At 43.8% G+C, this 19402-nt stretch overlaps 1 protein-coding gene and 1 long non-coding RNA gene across 2 annotated transcripts in view; both read left to right on the forward strand.

Moving 5' to 3' along the window:
- Positions 1-927: 927 nt before the first annotated feature.
- Positions 928-2135, forward strand: LOC122929579. The gene is made up of 3 exons (XR_006387982.1): positions 928-972; positions 1055-1121; positions 1211-2135. It is a non-coding gene; the product is annotated as an uncharacterized LOC122929579 (long non-coding RNA).
- A 16527-nt stretch (positions 2136-18662) lies between these two features.
- The window catches only part of ITGA11 (integrin subunit alpha 11), a 129879-nt gene continuing 129139 nt past the window's right edge, over positions 18663-19402 (forward strand). Inside the window, exon 1 of the mRNA XM_044283139.1 lies at positions 18663-18933. Coding sequence (XP_044139074.1) covers positions 18882-18933 — 52 coding nt within the window. The 5' untranslated portion in view covers positions 18663-18881. The remainder of the gene's footprint in view (positions 18934-19402) is intronic.

The raw sequence follows: 19402 nt of genomic DNA on the forward strand, positions 1-19402 counted from the left end.
ATGTTTGATGTAATGTGTCTGATTCACCAGGAGATGTCGGCAGCTTTGGAAGAGCTAGTTTGTCTGGAATGGAGCCTTTCTTTCCATTCTAGCTTTCTCTAGAGGGGGGGGGGAGTTTAGTTAGTGAAAGTCAGTGTGAATTCTACCCCCTACCAAGGGAGTTGTGCTGCAGGAGCTCGTCCCTGCCGGACGAGCCCTGCCTAAGCCAGCAGAGCACCATAAGCTGGAAGCCCAAGCTACAAGCCTCAGAAGTCAGGAAGTATAGTTCCCTGGATAAAGAAAGACAGAGACAGACCAGATGACAAAGTTATAAAAATAGCGTCACTTCGGTAATTTTACCAATAGCCATGATAAAAGAAGTAGGATACTACTTAAAAGTATCCAGGTTGCACATTGCTTATCCAATGTGCCTTAGGTGTTTTATTTATGATAGTAATACACCTTTAGTGAAAAGTACAATACTGCATCATCAATAGCTCCCAGATCCCGCCCCCTTTCCCTAATAGAACGCCAGAATAATAAGCACTATGCTATATGTAAGTGACTGGTTTAATGTAGTGAGCATCGTGCTGCCTTGCCTCTTATGTGACGATATCTGCGCTGAGTATAAGCGATTCGCCTGATGGAACGGATGGGGAGTGAGTCTGCGTTCCATAGAACAGGATGTGACTGCCCCATGCGTTCCACCTGAATGAGGCGCCGTACGGACCGGAAGTGACGCAACTATGCGTTCCACGCAACCGGATGTGAGTTCCGAGTGCGTTCCATGTGATCCGGCCGGCTCAGAATGCTCCGGTATGTACACCTAACTACATGAGGGACGACTCGTGATCTGTATACACGATTCTCAGGCCGGAAGTAACACATACTGATCAGCATGAATCAGACACAGCTGGTGGGTGGCTACTTAGGGGAACGGGAGTGTGTGTGAATGAGAGGAGGAACAGGACGACACCAGGACGCAGCTCAAATGTAAGTCTGGACCATCTATTGAAAATTTACATCACTGTAGCATGTAATGTGTTTCACACCATGCTTGACTTCTTGCTCACAGATCCCTAAGTGACGTATTGGCCCGTATCATGTGGGCTCTCTTTCCTCCTGACTGCACGGGACATTGAGTAAGTGCTGATTTGAAGGAGATATAGGGGACACAAATGCATTGTACTGTGTCTAGCACATGAACTGAGAGCATTTTTATTTCTTACAGGTGGGACATATCAAATGGGTCCCTTGGTCCTATGCCTAAACATCATCTGCGTCTCTGGTCCTGTTGCCTCACCTTATCTTAAGTATCTTTAACCTATCTTGTGTGATGGTTGTATCTTTGACCATACATTTCTTTCTGTGATGGTTGTATCTCTGACCACATATGCCCCCTGATGAACCTAGCGATAGGGGAAACGCGTTGGGGCTTCATTTAGAACCAACCTGGGAATGCATTGATTGTTGCACCCGGGCTCGGCTCTATAGGGTATAGGTGATATTGATCTAATTCACCCTTACTGTATCGGTCTTCATTGGTCCTATCCATCCCAGTGGCCCTGTAAGAATTTTTCACCAGGGACACATGACCACACCTACTTATGGTCTGTGGAGCAACTTTTGTTTATTGTAAAGAGGAGGGTAAACGCAGGGCAGTCAGCCCAGGAACGAGGACAGGGAGTCTCCACCACAAGGGGACGTCCCTGGGCTGAGGTTATAGCCAGGGTGAGCTTAGGGAGAGTATAGGCATACCCACTGCTCCCATTTTGCTGCCCTGTGTTCACTCATCCCTCTCGTAGTGGAGTCTTTACGACTAGCTCCCAGACATATTCCTGCATCTATTATTATCGTTGTATGTCTTTTTCACTTATGCACTGGTGAACCACCACTGTGGTACCTTTTTTATAACCTGACTAGTAAAAGTTATGTTTTAAGGGGATCAATACTGCTGGACACTATACTGTGAATTTCAGATCCTTTTTCATTGATCTATATTGAATAAGCTGGACATTTATACCCAGATGACAAAGTTAAGTTGCAGCATGCAGCAAAGGAAAAGTTCCTGTTTAATCCTGACAGCACAGCAGAGCCAGAGAGTAACAGATGTAGCAGTGCCGACTGTGTTTGCCTGCCAGAATTTAAGCCAAAGCCTGCTGGTAACCAAGATAAAGTTGAAAGATTGTTTCCTGATGAAAGTTTATTCAAGTAAAGCTGTTATCAAGTTCATCACAAGGTCTGGACTCAATTTATTTCATCATCCCCTTCACTAACCTCCCCTTTTGCTGCAGCAGACGGCCACGCCTGGGGTTCCAGTGTATCCATGTAGGAGCACCTGTGACAAGTTCAACACCTATAATGGACATTAGGCCACCCTACACCACTCTGGCATTCCTACCCTGGGTACCACCATATCACTAAAAGGGGGCCATAGTTGCTGCAATGCAACTTATGTCACGACAAACACTTATACCATCTTAAAGGGATCCCATGTGCGTTAACCCCAGTGTGCTGTAAATACAGTCGTGTGCATCATAGTTTTAAAGGGATATTCCAAAAATCTCATTGGGTCGTACATATGTAATTGTTTCTCATACTCCCACTTAATAACCAATGTGGGTTGGGCAGCGTATATAACGAGTCACTGTTAGTCTGACACTCAGGGGCAGATTGGCCATAGACCCTACAGAGAAATTTCCCAGGGGGCTGCCTGGGCCCCTCCTCACTGCATACAATATGAGGTAAGTCCATCATATATTGGAGGAGTTTGCAGCCAGGAGAACCTGGAGGGGTCTTCTGGGAACTGTAGTTTCCCTGCCTAACCTGAGTCGTGATGTTTGTTTGCCGAGGAAAGGTGCAAATACTAGAGAAAAAGTATAAAAATCACAGTAAGTTCATTGTAAGGTTTTCTTTGGCATGGCACAATCTATTTACACAACCAATCATGAGAGTACTGTGCTTTTTGCAAAAATGACTGATTGTAGGACAACCCCTTTAAATTTCTGATCAAATTGCCACAGTAACTTTCTAAAACGGTCGGCTGACAGCTATCTCTCCTGACTTCCCTATACACATACATTCTCATTTCATATGTGTTATTGATGGGGAGAGAGGAGAAAGCTGCTGATGGACACCTCCGGGGGCGTCTTATCTCTCGGGATGAAACTCAATGCAGACGATGATTTTGGGGGTGCTCCCCATACACATTACATTATCAGCCGGCTCTGTTGAAAATAGTAGGTTCATCCAACTGTGTTCTGATATGTATGGACATCTTAAAGGGGTTTTCTGGGAGTAGAATATTGATTTCCTCCTGGGATAGATTATCAATATTTAATCAGTGGGAGTCTAATACCCAGCACCCCACTTAATAGCTGTTAGAAGAGGCTGCGGTGCTCTGATGAGCACTGTGGACTCCTCATTGCTTTCCAGACAGAGTGCCACACATTGTATAGTGGCTGTGCTTGGTATTACAACCTAAGCCCTTTTACTTGAATGGGACTGAGCTGCACAAAGGCCATATGACCAGTGAACATGATGTCACTGAGGAACCCCCTTCCCTTGAAACAACTGATCAATGGGGTTGCCAGGAGTCAGTTCCCAATGATCAGATATTGATATCTTATCCTTAGGATAAGTCAACAATATTCTAATTCTGGAAAGCCCCTTTAAAATCAAGTGATTGTACAAAGTGGACCACCTCTTTCAATAGCTTCAATAGAATGAACTATAAGGATTTGTGGAAAAACGATCAGATGTACACAACCCGCAAAAAGAAATATCACATAGAAACATTCTGCACAGTTAGGATTCATTATGCATTACATTTATTAGACCTTGTTCATGCAATTGTCCATCCAATATTTTATATTGTAGAGGATGAAGGACTACTTTTCAATCCTCCATTGAATACATATAGACAATAGTCTATTAAATGTCCAGGGATGGACAATACTGCAGCTTTTTTTTAAACTATTGCTGTAAATTATATCTAAGTTTTAAATTTTATTCAAAGATGAAAATGCGGTTTAAGTTCTCACTAATCTGAACAGTACTAACTAAATGAGCAGCCCTTCTCATTAAAGGTTCCTTATATGTCGAACTGTCTCAAGATTGTAAGACTCCTTCAGGCTCCTCTTTTCCTTCCTTTTCTTTCCCAGTGGACAGTCCGCCTGGCCCTTTCACAATGCTCTACTCACAAGTCTCAGTATAATCAGATATGAGCCTGCCTTCTGTAGCCTCTACTTTAGCTGGGAGACTTCAAAACCTGATGAATAAACATTAAGTTTTCATGCTGTCCCACAAGCTGAATAACTGCTCCATCTGTAGACAGATAAGAAAGGGTTCACTATCCTCCTGTCACCATCAGTTTTACATTATGGTGCTGTCCATGCACCCACTTTTCTTTCTTTTAAAGGGATACTATCATCTGGTTTGGAGCCACTAAATCACTCATACTTGCCCATAGCTAACCCATCCGCGCCACAATGAAAAACTATTATGAAAATAAAATTCAGACATACTGGGAGAAGAGTCCAGGACTCTTCTCCAGTGACATTGCCCACATGTTGCACCTTGGGTCACTGCTTATGTGCTTGATGTGCAGTGCATGCACAGTGAAGCGAGTTGTAATGTTTCTTGCATCTTTGGCACAACATGCACTCATGCCACTGGAGAAGAGTCCCGGACTCTTTTGTCAATATGTTAAATTTCATTTACTTTCTTCTGATGAGATGGGTGAGTATGCTATGGGCACGTTTGGAACCATACATCTTAGCTGCATAAAGGCATACTGGTGGTTTAGTGGCCACAAATCAGGGGACAGGTTCACATTAATGGTTATAAATCTCTGAATAGGTAAAAAATGGGCCACACCTGCAGTCCCACATGCATAGACAACAGACTTACATGGATATCCCATTGCAGAAAAAGGAGGTTGCAAGCTAAAATACCCAAAAGGCCACCTCAGTAAATGCTGCTGAGAACCAGTTCAAGATGATAAGTCCCTCTGCACCCTTAGTGGTTTTAATAATAGATTTGCTCTGGCCCAAGTCAGTTGGTATAAACTTCATATTCACATTAGACCAAAAATTGATAATTCACAACAAAATCTTATCTTTACCCCTACACTAGTGTACCTGGTACCTGTATACATTGCTTATAGGTAAAAAATGAAATAAAAATCCTGTAATTTACAGGGGTAAGCAGAAGCTGCTAAAGGACCTGTAGTCACATGACACAACTGAGCAGGTCCTCAAATCATAGCAAGAGAAGAAAGCTATTCCTGTTCAGGCACATTTGGGCCTGAGTGAGGCATGTGTGTGCAAAATATTTTGAAAGAAATGTTAAATATAGGATATCCTCACCATAATTTAGTGTAGGTAATATTTGAAGGTAGAAAAATACCAGAAAGACTCACCAGGATTTTTATAAAAATAATGACATTTATTTCTATACTTCATAAAAGTTGATTGATTATAATTGATTGAATAATATAGTAAAGGTCATACGTAGCATCACTTGTCCTTGTCCATGTCAATGTGCCTGTCCTGAAGGTATCATGTTGAACATCAGAGACCTCTTCTCGGGCCTCTGTGTGACTTCCTTGTCATCTTCCACAAACCCCACAGCAACCAACAACATCCAACAGCCCTTATGTCTGTCCCTGTCAGTCATATATAGTATAGATATAGGCATGTCTTAGACATCTAGATGTTTCTGTATTTTCATATATGGAAAACTTCAAATATAGGCTTGACATACCTATATAGAACTTCCAACCCCTCATGTACCAATATAGATTCTATGTCAGCAGTGTGGATTTAAAGAAGCACTCCACCAGTGACTGTATTTGTGAGTTGTCCCCTCCCTTCTGGTTCTCAGCTGTGTCATGTGACCAACAATCAGACTTTCCAAATAACACAGCATCTTATATGTGGATAAGAAGCCAGTTTCTCTATGTATTCCTACGGGAGCCTCAGTATCATAGGAATGAATAGAGAAGTAATAGACTTCCTGTCCTGTGTCAGTTGGAGATCAGAGAGTTGGTCACATGACACCACTCAGAACCAATCACTGGTAAGAAGATTTCTTTCACTGCAGTTTACATCATGCACCTTTCTAACAGGTAACATAGTAACATAGTACATAAGGCCGAAAAAAGACATTTGTCCATCCAGTTCGGCCTGTCATCCTGCAAGTTGATCCAGAGGAAGGCAAAAAAAAAAAAAACCTGTGAGGTAGAAGCCAATTTTCCCCCACTTTAGGGGAATTAAAAATTCCTTCCCGACTCCAATCAGGCAATCAGAATAACTCCCTGGATCAACGACCCCTCTCTAGTAGCTATAGCCTGTAATATTATTACACTCCAGAAATACATCCAGGCCCCTCTTGAACTCTTTTAGTGAACTCACCATCACCACCTCCTCAGGCAGAGAGTTCCATAGTCTCACTGCTCTTACCGTAAAGAATCCTCTTCTATGTTTGTGTACAAACCTTCTTTCCTCCAGACGCAGAGGATGTCCCCTCGTCACAGTCACAGTCCTGGGGATAAATAGATGATGGGAAAGATCTCTGTACTGACCCCTGATATATTTATACATAGTAATTAGATCTCCCCTCAGTCCTCTTTTTTCTAAAGTGAATAGCCCTAATTTTGATAATCTTTCAGGGTACTGTAGGTCAGAGAATAAAAAGTTTTGTGGGAATTCTACTTTAACTTTTTAAAAAGTACCAGTAAACTGTCACTGATGTACATGTGAGAACTCAGGCAATGGAAGATAGTGATAGTGAACTCGCTATAATCATTCCCCTAGTGACACCATTTGCATGTATAATTACAAGTGAGGGAGATACAATGTATATGCCTTTAGGTAATTTATTGAATTGAGAAATGATAGAAGTCATAGGAAAATCCTCTCTCCAGCTCTGTGATGTGTGTCTAACAAATCGGAAAAGACTGCAGAACACAGAATGTGAAATCTACAGAATGTTACCACACAGAGGATGAAGAGTTACAAGAGCAATGAGATAATGAGTTACAACCATAGATGATTTCATAAAACGAAATCTAACAATGGGCACTAGATTGCTGCAAAGTAAGCCAAGTATAGTGGTTAACAGATATTACGCCGAATACAATTAGTATGAATTCTAAGTGAGAGCCATTATCTGGGACAACACAATCAGTCATATTTAACAGTGTGCAGAGCTAAAGAGGAGAGATCCAGACTTTGCAGAGAGGTGTAAATGGGCCTCCTCTTCTGTCATCCAAGATGGCTGCACAGCTTCTCAGACTACCCAAGACACTTCCTGCTGTCCTCAGATTGGCCAGCACTTCTCATGTATCCACCAATCCAAAAAGCAGGAAGTGTCTTGGACACACAGTGTGCATCAGATAGTCTGAGAAGTGGTGCAGCCATCTTGGATGCCGATGGCTGGGGCACCTTTGTGTAGGAAAAACGTAGAAGGGGACGCAATGGTAACACAGTGCTGCTTGTCAGAGGGAGTCCCTGAAAAGTGATGGCATAGCCTAGCAATGTACTATCACTTCATGATATGGGAATAACCATTTAAAACTATATTCAACAGTAAAAAGATTTAGTAATAAAAAGTGATGCACATACTGTATTAATGTAATAATTTAGTCTATTCGCTTATGCCAGTGTCGGTTTTTCCATTTGGCTACATTTACACGACCGTATGTTTTATACGGTCCGCAAAAAGAAACGGATGACGTACCGTATGGCATCTGTTTTTTTGTAGATGGATTGTAACAATGCCTATCCTTGTCAGCAAAACGGACAAGAATCGGACATGTTCTATATTTTTTGCGAGGCTACGGAACGGACATACGGATGCGAATAGCACACGGTGTGCTGTCCGCATTTTTTGGGGACCCATTGAAATAAATGGTTCTGCATCCTATCCGCCAAAAAAACGCAACGGACACGGAAACAAAATTCGTCCGTGTGAATGTAGCCTTTCATTGTGATGCTGACAAGATAAGTTCTAGAATCATAGACATCTGGAAATAGCGTATGATTACATCAGTGTAGGTGAGCAGTAAGGTTTATGAAGACAAAATAAATCTGTCTTTCTTCCTAAGGTAATGTTGGAGGCTACACCTGGCATGTGAGGGGTTAAAGGGTACGCTTTATGGAAGTAGTGGGCTGCGGCTCAGAACATTCCATCACTTTGTGGAAAAAATATCGATGAAGAAGAATTAATTCATGGTTAGGTCATCACCATGGCACATTGTGACATTCCGAGGGTTTATCATCCACGGGTTAGTGATGATTTATAGTTGGTTCCTCTGATCCACATGTGTCCTCAAAGGTCTGTTCCATCTCTCTTCAGAACATTTCTGTCCTTTGAATTGCGCAAGGTATACTATAAACAGATAAAATATCCGTGTGCACATTCTTTCCCAAACCTCACGTCGCCCCGAGCAGTGATTTAATCACATTAACTCTTCCTGTCTGAGGGCACATAAGTTATCCTTGTGGAGACATGAAGTCACCTCAGCCACTAATACTTTTTGGGTTAAATGTCTCATTACATATGGGTTTTCATGCCCAGTATAGTGGGTGCAACTAAGAGAAAGCACATGGCCTAACTCTTTCCATTTGATTTAGAAGCAGCTATCATATTGGTTTATACATTGTGACCCTATATGATCTTTTGGCTCTAGATCATATTCTGACAATCTCTCTGTGTATATCAGCGCTGGTGGGAGGTCAGGTCCATTAGAGGGAGTCTGTCACCACCAATACACAGTTTAAACTGTTCCTGGTGTCCTCTAGCTCACATAACTTTTGTGCTCCTTTTTAGTTCTTTTTTGCCCCTGAAAACCATCTTTATATTGGTATGCAAATAAGCATAAAAAAGCCCAAGGGACAGTACCTAATCAAAACGGAGCCCAGTTACTCCCATCTGAATCAGAGCCCCACTTCTCCCCTCTTCACCTCCTCTCCCGACATCATCAAGCAACTGCTGGAAAACTCATGAAGATGGATCTCACCACTGTTTTGGGGTCTGCACCCTCTGGCCCCTTCTATGGGCAATGTCTTCATCAACATGCGCCGAAAGGCAGTGCAGCGCAGGTTATGATGACAATACCCACAGATGGGCCCAGACGGCGCAGGCGCAAACACAGTTGTGATTTACGCCTGTGCGGGCTTTCCAGCACTTTGATGACGTCAGGAGAGGAGGTAAAGAGGGGAGGAGCTTATAGGAGTGGTTGCGCTCCATTGTGCTCACCTGAGATCTGTGGCCACTTCAAACAGCTGATTGGTGGTACGGGAATTCAGATCACCACCAATCAGATATGGATGACCTGTCCAGAGGATAAGCCATCAATATTAAAATCCCGGACAATTCCTTTAAGACTTCCGTTTCATATACCAGTCAATCAAAATTCAACCGACGCTATATAAATTTAGCACACCTGTCATCTGCCAAAAAGACAAATAAATCAGCCCAAGGGCTCATGCACACGAACGTATTTTCTTTCCATGTCCGTTCTGGTTTTTTTGTGGACCGTATGCGGAACCATTCATTTCAATGGGTCCTCAAAAAACTCCAGAAGTTACTCCGTGTGCATTCCGTTTCCGTATGTCCGTATTTCCATTCCGCAAAAAAATAGAACATGTCCTATTATTGTCCGCATTACGGACAAGGATAGGACTGTTCTATTAGGGGCCAGCTGTTCTGTTCAGCAAAATACGAAAGGCACACGGATGTCATCCGTATTTTTTGCAGATCACAAAATAATACAGTCGTTAGTCTAGCCTAAGGCAGAAGGGTAAATTGCTACTGAATATCCCATCACAGTGACCATACAGAATACAGGCTTTCTGATGATCCTAAGGCTACATTCACATGAACATATTTTCTTTCCGTGTCCGATCAGTTTTTTTTGAGGATTGGATGAGGACCTATTCATTTCAATGGGTCCACAAAAAATGTGGACAGCACATGATGTCCACATCCATATTTCCGTTCCATAGCCCCTCAATAAATATGGAGCATGTCCTATTCTTGTTCGTTTTGCGAACAAGGATAGGCATTGTCACAATGGATCCGCAAGAAAACGGATGCAATATGGATTCCAAAAGGATGTCATCCGTATTTTTTGCGGATCGCAAAACAAGCTGTATTCCACCTGCCGATTTTTGGAAGTTGATCACTAACGAGCATTCGTATGGCCATAACTTTTTTGTTTATTTGTTGCCTGAGCTGTGTGAGGGCTCATTTTTGCGGGACGGGCTGTAAGTTTTTAATGGAACCATTTTCGGGTACACACAAATTTTTTATCGCTTTTTATTAAATTTTTTATGAGGGAAAGTGGGCTGATATTGCAATTATGTCAGTGTTTTTTATTTTTATTTTTTATGGAGTTTCACCATGTGGTATATTTGAAATGATAATTTTATTCTGTGGGTTGCTATGGATATGGCGATACCAAATGTGTATTGTTTTTTTAATGTTCCACCACTTTTATATCACAAATCACTTTTTATTAAACTATTTTTTTTGGATCACCAAATCTAAGACCCATTTTTATTTTTCCATCAACAAAGTTGTATCAGGGCTTATTTGTTGCAGGATGGGCCGTAGTTTTTACTGGTATCATTTTTGGGATGTATATGGTTTTTCATCACTTTATATTAAAACATTTTAGGAGGTGTTAGTACCATGGTCATTTTATAGATCAGGTCATTATGGAGAAGGCAATACCAATTATGTGTAGTTAATTTTTTTTTTCATTTTTCAATCTCTCATAAATGAATGGATATGGGAAAAGGCTATTTATTTTATTTTTAATTTACATTTTTATATATTTATTTTACATTTATTTTTCACTTCTTTATATTTTTGCACTTTTTTTTATCAAGTCCCACTTGGATCTTGAAGATCCAGTGGGGCTGATAGCTGTACTATACTTTGCAATGCTCTTGTATTGGAAAGTATAATACTATCAGTCTTAGGGTCCATTCACACAGACGAGATTTCCGCACATTGCACCAGCACTGAATCCGGACCCATTAATTTCTATGGGGTTGCGCACATGAGCGGTGATTTTCACGCATCACTTGTGCGTTGCGTGAAAATCGCAGCATGCCCTATTTTGTGCGTTTTTCACGCAACGCAGGCCCCATAAAAGTGAATGGGGCTGCGTGAAAATCGCAAGCATCCGCAAGCAAGTGCGGATTGCTAGGAGACGATCGGGATGGGGACCCGATCATTATTATTTTCCCTTATAACATTGTTATAGGGGAAAATAATAGCATTCTTAATACAGAATGCATAGTACAATACCATCACCATTGTGCTGGATCATGTGATGGACCATGTGATGAGCGCAGTGACGTCACCACAGGTCCTTTTCCTCACAGATGAAGGCAGAAGAGAAGCCGGGCTGCGCGAACAAGTGGATTAAGGTGAGTTAAATGTTTTATTTTATTTTTTTAACCCCTCCAGCCCGATTGTACTATGCATTCTGTATTCAGAATGCGATTATTTTCCCTTATAACCATGTTATAAGGGAAAATAATACAATCTACACAACACCTAACCCAAACTTCTGTGAAGAAGTTCGGGTTTTGGTACCAAACATGCCGATTTTTCTCACGCGTGTCCAAAATGCATTACAATGTTTTGCACTCGCACGGAAAAATTGTGCATATTCCCGCAACGCAACCGCATCTTTTCCCACAACACCCCCCCAACGCCTGTGTGAAATCACCCTTAGGCCTCATGCACACAACAGTATTTTTTTTTACGGTCCGCAAAAACAGGGTCCGTAGGTCCGTGATCTGTGACCGTTTTTTCGTCCGTGGGTCTTCCTTGATTTTTGGAGGATCCACGGACATGAAAAAAAAGTCGTTTTGGTGTCCGCCTGGCCGTGCGGAGCCAAACGGATCCGTCCTGAATTACAATGCAAGTCAATGGGGACGGATCCGTTTGACGTTGACACAATATGGTGCAATTGCAAACGGATCCGTCCCCCATTGACTTTTAATGTAAAGTCAGGAGTCCCTTTTATACCATCGGATCAGAGTTTTCTCCAATCCGATGGTATATTTTAACTTGAAGCGTCCCCATCACCATCGGAACGCCTCTATGTTAGAATATACTGTCGCATATAAGCTAGATCCTGAAACTCAGATCCGACAGTATATTCTAACACAGAGGCGTTCCCATGGTGATGGGGACGCTTCAGGTTAGAATATACTGAAAAACTGTGTACATGACTGCCCCCTGCTCCCTGCCCCCTGTTTTTAACTCATTGGTGGCCAGTGCGGCCGGCCCTCCCTCCCCTGTAGTTAACTCATTGGTGGCCAGTGCGGCCGGCCCCCCCTCCCTCCCCTGTAGTTAACTCATTGGTGGCCAGTGGGCCCCCCCTCCCTCCGCTGTAGTTAACTCGTTGGTGGCCAGTGGGCCCTCTCCCCTCCCTCCCCCTCCTAATTAAAATCTCCCCCCCTGTCATTGGTGGCAGTGGAGAGTACCGATCGGAGTCCCAGTTTAATCGCTAGGGCTCCAATCGGTAACCATGGCAACCGGGACGCTACTGCAGTCCCGGTTGCCATGGTTACTTAGCAATTTGTAGAAGCTTCATACTTACCTGCGAGCTGCGATGTCTGTGTCCGGCCGGGAGCTCCTCCTACTGGTAAGTGACAGATCATTAGGCAATGCACCGCACAGACCTTTCACTTACCAGTAGGACGAGCTCCCGGCCGGACACAGACATCGCAGCTCGCAGGTAAGTATGATGCTTCTACAAATTGCTAAGTAACCATGGCAACCGGGACTGCAGTAGCGTCACGGTTGCCATGGTTACCGATCGGAGCCCCAGCGATTAAACTGGGACTCCGATCGGTACTCTCCACTGCCACCAATGATAGGGGGGGAGATTTTAATTAGGAGGGGGAGGGCCCACTGGCCACCAACGAGTTAACTACAGCGGAGGAAGGGGGGGCCCACTGGACACCAATGAGTTAAACTACAGGGGAGGGAGGGGGGGCTGGCTACCAACGAGTTAACTACAGGGGAGGGAGGGGGGGCCCACTGGCTACCAACGAGTTAACTACAGGGGAGGGAGGGGGGGCTGGCTACCAACGAGTTAACTACAGGGGAGGGAGGGGGGGGGCCCACTGGCTACCAATGAGTTAACTACAGGGGAGGGAGGGGGGCCGGCCGCACTGGCCACCAATGTGTTAACTACAGGGGGGAGGGGGGGGTCTGCCCCCTGCTGACTGGCAGCACCTGCCAGGCAGCAGGGGGCAGTCATGTACACAGTTCTTTTACTATATTCTAACCTGAAGCGTCCCCATCACCATGGGAACGCCTCTGTGTTAGAATATACTGTCGGATCTGAGTTTTTACGAAGTGAAAACTCAGCTCTGAAAAAGCTTTTGTGCAGACGGATCTTCGGATCCATCTGTATGAAAGTAACCTACGGCCACGGATCACGGACACGGATGCCAATCTTGTGTGCATCCGTGTTCTTTCAGAGACCCATTGACTTGAATGGGTCCGTGAACCGTTGTCCGTCAAAAAAATAGGACAGGTCATATTTTTTTGATGGACAGGATACACGGATCACGGTCTCGGCTGCAAAACTGTGCATTTTCTGATTTTTCCACGGACCCATTGAAAGTCAATGGGTCCGCGAAAAAAAAACAGAAAACGGCACAACGGCCATGGATGTGCATGAGGCCTTACACTGATACATGTCAACACTGGATTCCTTTGCACGGCGTTCGGCTGCCATGGTAACCATCGGGCCACTGCCATCGAATCACGGGAGCTTGATGGTTAAAAGAGGTAGCCCCTTCCCTCTATTAACCCCATGGATCCAGCGGGTGTCTACTGACCGCAGCATCTAAGGGGTTAAACAGGCGAGATTGGTGCCAGCACTGATCTCACCCGTTACTGCAGAGTGTCAGCTGTCATCAGATACAGGGGGGCAGGTTGGGCACAGCGGTAGGCTGTTCGTGACAGCGGCAGTGCAGGGGTAGAAGCAGGGGCGTAAATATAGGGGAAGCAGGGGAAGCAGCTGCTTTTGGGGCCCTGACCCAGAAGGGGCCCATCTAGGAGGAGGAGGACTAAACGATTTTTATAAGGCCCCCTCAACTGTATTACACAATGAAATTATATATAGTGACGGTATAGATAGTGTAGAAAACGGATGAAACAGCTGCCAGAGCAATCTTTACTAGCCACGGGAATGGGGGCGGCATGAGAGGAAGGGGTTGCAAAAAAATTACTGTGGGAGGGGAGCCCCATTTAAAAATTTGCTGTGGGGCCCAGTAATTTCTAGCTACGCCACTGGGTAGAAGTTTTTAAGAGCTTTACAATGATTGGATTAAAGAGCTGACAAAACGTTTATATACGTGCTATCTGCACGGGGTATGTGCAGATAGCACATATATAGCTGTATGAAAGGGTCATGAAAGGGTTAAAGCACATCTTACCTGGGCTACTGTCGATTGCTGGACGGAATTTGGACATGTACCATTGGATCAACTTTGCTCAACAACTACTTGGTCTTCACTTTCTGCATTCTGAGGGCTCGTTCACACGTTCGCGTGAAGCCCGTGCCTGTGCTGTGGACCGCAAATTGCGGTCCGCAATGCACGGGCACTGTCCGTGGGGCAGCCGCATGGGGATCGTGGATCCGCAAATGCGGTCCGCAATACAGCAACGGGCAGCACACGTTCGTGTGAACGAGCCCTGAAGCACTATCGACTGGACATTCTCGTGGCAGAGGGTTCCAATTTTGGCAAAAGAGTGCTGGAGAAGGCATGTTCTATCCTCCCTATGGACTCCAGGAAAAGAACATGTCAGGTAAGTACATTTTTGATATAGTGCCTGTATTAAACAATGCCCTTACTTGCCTATACTGCCCACTTTCCTGTTTAACTCTTACATGCTGTCTGCTGAAAGTAACAAATCTTTAGCTGCTGGCATCCAATGCCATTGATCCATTCAGCATAAGCTTCTTAACTTTTGATTCCAAACCTGTTCAGATGCAATTGATTTTTCCTGAATGACCTTTGCTTGATCCTGGTTAATCCTTGACTTTTCCTAATTGCTTAAAATACCATTAGACTCCTCTCTCGTCCTTGATGCTTTCCTAGATTCTCTAAGCTCATGCTTGATATTTGATGACTCTTCTTAGGCTACTTTCACACTTGCGTTCAGAGCGGATCCATCTGGTATTTGTACAGACGGATCCGCTCCTATAATGCAAACGATGGTATCTGTTCAGACAGAACTGTTTGCATTATATTTTACTAAAAAAGTCTAAGTACAATTTGTATTCAGACGGATCCGTCCAGACTTTACATTGAAAGTCAATGGTGGGCGGATCAGTTTGAAAAATGCACCATATTGTGTCACCTTCGAACGGATCCGCCCCTATTGACTTCCATTGTAACTCTGGACGGATCCGTTTGCCTCCGCACGGCCAGGCCAGCTGAGGACAGACGGTGCCAGACTGATGCATTCTGAGCGGATCCGCATCCACTCAGAATGCATTAGGGCTGGACGAATGCGTTCGGGGCCGCTTGTGAGAGCCTTCAAATGGAACTCACAAGCGGAGCCCCGAACGCAAGTGTGAAAGTAGCCTTACTGAGGCCAGCTTATGTCAATGCAAACATACATGATCTTATCAGTGGTTTAAGTGAAAATAAGTGAAGATCACATGTAGTTGCAAAATGTTTAAAATATTGGACTCTAGAAGACCATTATACCATTAAAGCAACCTGCATTTCTCCATAAAAATTATCATTACATAATGACAAATGTCAGCAGCTCTGGCCAATCCAAGAGCAGAGGTAGTGTGTCGGGCTACTGAAAGAGCAAGGTACATAAGGTAGTCTAAGAATCAGTAGGGTACTTTAACTTGGTCAACATGTAATGTTAAAGGGCATGGGTCAAAGGGTGAATACCAGGTGAGCCCTGGAATAATACACGTAGGGTTAGTCCTAAGCCTAAAAGGTTAGTTGGCATAGTAGTTCTACACTTGCTGTTCTGTAACAGCCCCTTTGATAGAAGGGAAGGCAGTCAAAATCAATTGGACTACACAAGCTCCATCTTATACATTAACAAATAGGGACACACTCAATCTCAACCTTTTCTCAGGGGAGTGGGGGTACTCTTGTCATGGAAGACCCTTACCCATCTGTCCCTTACCCATCTGTCTGCAGTCCACATTTGGGGATCCATCAATGTTGTAGCAGGCCATTTGAGTCATCGTCATTCTGTACCAGGGCAGTGGTTACTGAGTCTGAAGATCTTTCATCACCCAAAGATGAGGAATCCCAGAGTCAGAACTCATGGCAACAAACTTCACTCCTAAGGTTCCATCTTTTGTAAATGTTTTGTCCTAAGCCCTCCTTAGAGGAGAAGCTTAAATTTCATTCCTTGAACCTTGGCACATGTTTAAATATACGCAGATAGGAAGAATGAGAATGTCTATATTTTTAACCAGCAGAAAAGGGCCAGTAAGTCCTCCATACCTACCTTGAGTAGGTGGATTAAGAAAGCTAATCTATCTTTCAGGTCTCAGGGGTTAGCACGACCCAGTTTTGGTTATAACCCATTCCAGTCTTTTAGTCTCTATTTCTCACGTAAAGTCTAATCCCACTGGATATGATCTGTAGTACAGCTTATTGGAGCTCACTCTTTATTAACCATTATAGCTTGTCTGCCCTGATTTCAGAAAGTATGGCTTTTGGCAGTCTATTCTAAATTACGTTATACAACAACACCCTCCCTAATACTTCTTGTTAAAAGGAGTCTATCACCTTCCCCAAGCCCTTTCAAGTACAATACTAAACAAATAGTACTGCTGCCCCGGACTCTTAATTACTAATTTATATATCCATACTCACCCCTTTGGGTGTCTGCTGTCCACCTGCAAATTGGCACTGGAATAAATTGCAAGGACTCATAATGCACGCATAATGGAGAACACTCCAAGATGAGTCCTCTCAATGTATTCCAGCTCCAGTTTGTGGACACACAGCATGGGAACTAAGTAATCTGGAGTCAGGGGCAGTACAGTGCACTTCATAGAGCTCAGGGGAGGTGGCAGATTCCCTTTAATTCCTTATTATTGTGCTTTTGGTAGGACATAAGGGAAGCTCTGATTTCTAACATTAGTCTGTGTTCCATAAGTCCTAAAAGCAGCACAAACCTCTCTCTCATTGGCTTTTATCGATGAAGGAGGCGTGTTCTACTAATCAGTTGATGTAATTAAAGATTCCATCTGTCCTACCAGAATATAGGGACAGAAATTCCCCATTATTGTATTATTGTTAGGACTAAGGCTGGGGTCACACCTGAGCGTTTTACAGCGCGTTCCTACGCGCTGTAAAACGCTCAACAGGCAAGAACCAATGATTTCCTATGGGAATGGTTCACACCTGAGCGTTTTACAGCGTGTACGATCGCGCTGTAAAACGCCCGACGCCCCAAGAAGTACATAAGCTTCTTTGGGGAGTCTTGTCGCGCGTTCCCGTACATAGACTTCAGCGGGAACGCGCGACAATGGGCGTTCGCTTGTTCCGGAGCCGCGTATGTGAGACGCCCGGAGAATCGCGCATACAGAGCGCTCCATCGCGAACGCTCAGGTCTGAACCCAGCGTAAGGGAAAGCGAAATAATGTTAGAAATCAACATTTGTTGTGCAAAAGTAGTAACATATAAAAAAATATATATCAATTTGGTACTGCTATAACTGTGATGACCCCTAGCATAAATTTAACATGTAATTTGGTGAACATAGTAGAAACCAGTGCCAAAAAAGAGAATGTCTCCTCCCCCCCCCCCCTCCCAAAAAAAATAAAAAATAAGTTTATTTTTATTGTGGAAGTTATTCAATACATTAATACATTATATATTCATCAAAATGGCACCATCTCATATGTTGATGCCCTCATTGATTGGTATGGATCTGACCTACAGCACTTGATGGAGCCTCTACAGCAGCACGCAGAGCCTGTAGACATACCTATCCAGTGATGGCTAACCTCCGGCACTCCGGCAGCTGTGTTGAAACTACGACGTCCCAGCCAATGCTTTATTGATTTCTATGGAGTTCTGAGAACAGCCAAGCAAGTGTATACATCTTGGGAGTAGTAGTTTTACCACAGCTGGAGTGCCGGAGGTTAGCCATCACAGCACTAAGCAGTTCAGCTGTACATCCACTGTGCACTGCTATAATATGCTTCATGTGCCCTAAGTATAGGGTTCTACAGTGATCTAAATTTGGTTTGGTAGAAACGCAGGGGTCTGGGTTTTGTGGCCACAATACAGACATTAAAATGTAACTTCCTGAAACGGATCTTTGCTAGCAGTATGGACATTTTCTGCTCTGGAAGTATTTGTAGTGCGTTGGCTTCCAGAAGGGCTGTTATTGCGTAATATGATGTGGCCAGATGTAAAATCATTTCATAACGGACACTGAATCTGTGACTACAGATTCTTCTGTGATCGCCCCCCCCCCCCTAAAAAAAAAGAAGAAAAACTTTTATTTTTTTAGAAAACTAGAAGAAGCAGGTATTGCAACACAGAAGCTGACAGACTTTATCCACCGTGATGTGACTCATGGGTCTATTTATGGGGCCACACTGCAAGGTTCACATTCTTTGTCTTTCTTTATTGATGACCTTTTGATTAATGTCCTCATACTGCCTGCTTTTCTGCTCTTGTCCTGTCCCCTGTACCACTTACACCTCCTACCAGAGTCTGGTCCTCCCACTTCCTCAGTCTACTATGTAACTCTTAAGTTTGGGAGCCAGGGAATAGCGGAGACTGAAGTGGGAAAGTGGCAGCTTCTCCAGCTACCAGTCTGGCAGAGGGACCCCCACAGACGGAGTCTGCAGCATGGATCACAGGAGAGGGCTCGTCACTGCCTGGGCGCTATTCTTCCTGCCAGGTGAGATGAACAACCATCTGGACCATTGATATTAGACATAATGAGGACTTGTCATCTTCTGATTAACCCTTACTAACACAGAGCAAAGCATGACATTATGTTACAGTGCTTGATAACTATTAAGACTAGGATAGTTCATTGTGGGCCACGTACACTGGGTGACATTTGATGAAATTATATTGATCATTGATTAGATATGCCAGGAAAAGTGCCACTCAATGCTCTCTGTAGTGTTTTGCGCATTTTAATGATCATTACATTTTCCAGGATGGTTGAGATCTCTTCTATGAGACACTTTGTTGCTGACAAACTCTAAGTTTACAATTTATGAGTTATGTTATGTGCATGCCCTGCAGAATGAGAGTGATTGTAAGGACTGGCATATGCCAGCTTTGTAGACTGGCACTGATATAAATGACAGCTGACAGGAGGTGTAAGTGCTTCTGGAGCTAAAGATGTTTGACATTAG

This window comes from Bufo gargarizans, chromosome 2 (assembly GCF_014858855.1).
Source record: "Bufo gargarizans isolate SCDJY-AF-19 chromosome 2, ASM1485885v1, whole genome shotgun sequence".
Lineage (NCBI taxonomy): Eukaryota > Metazoa > Chordata > Amphibia > Anura > Bufonidae > Bufo > Bufo gargarizans.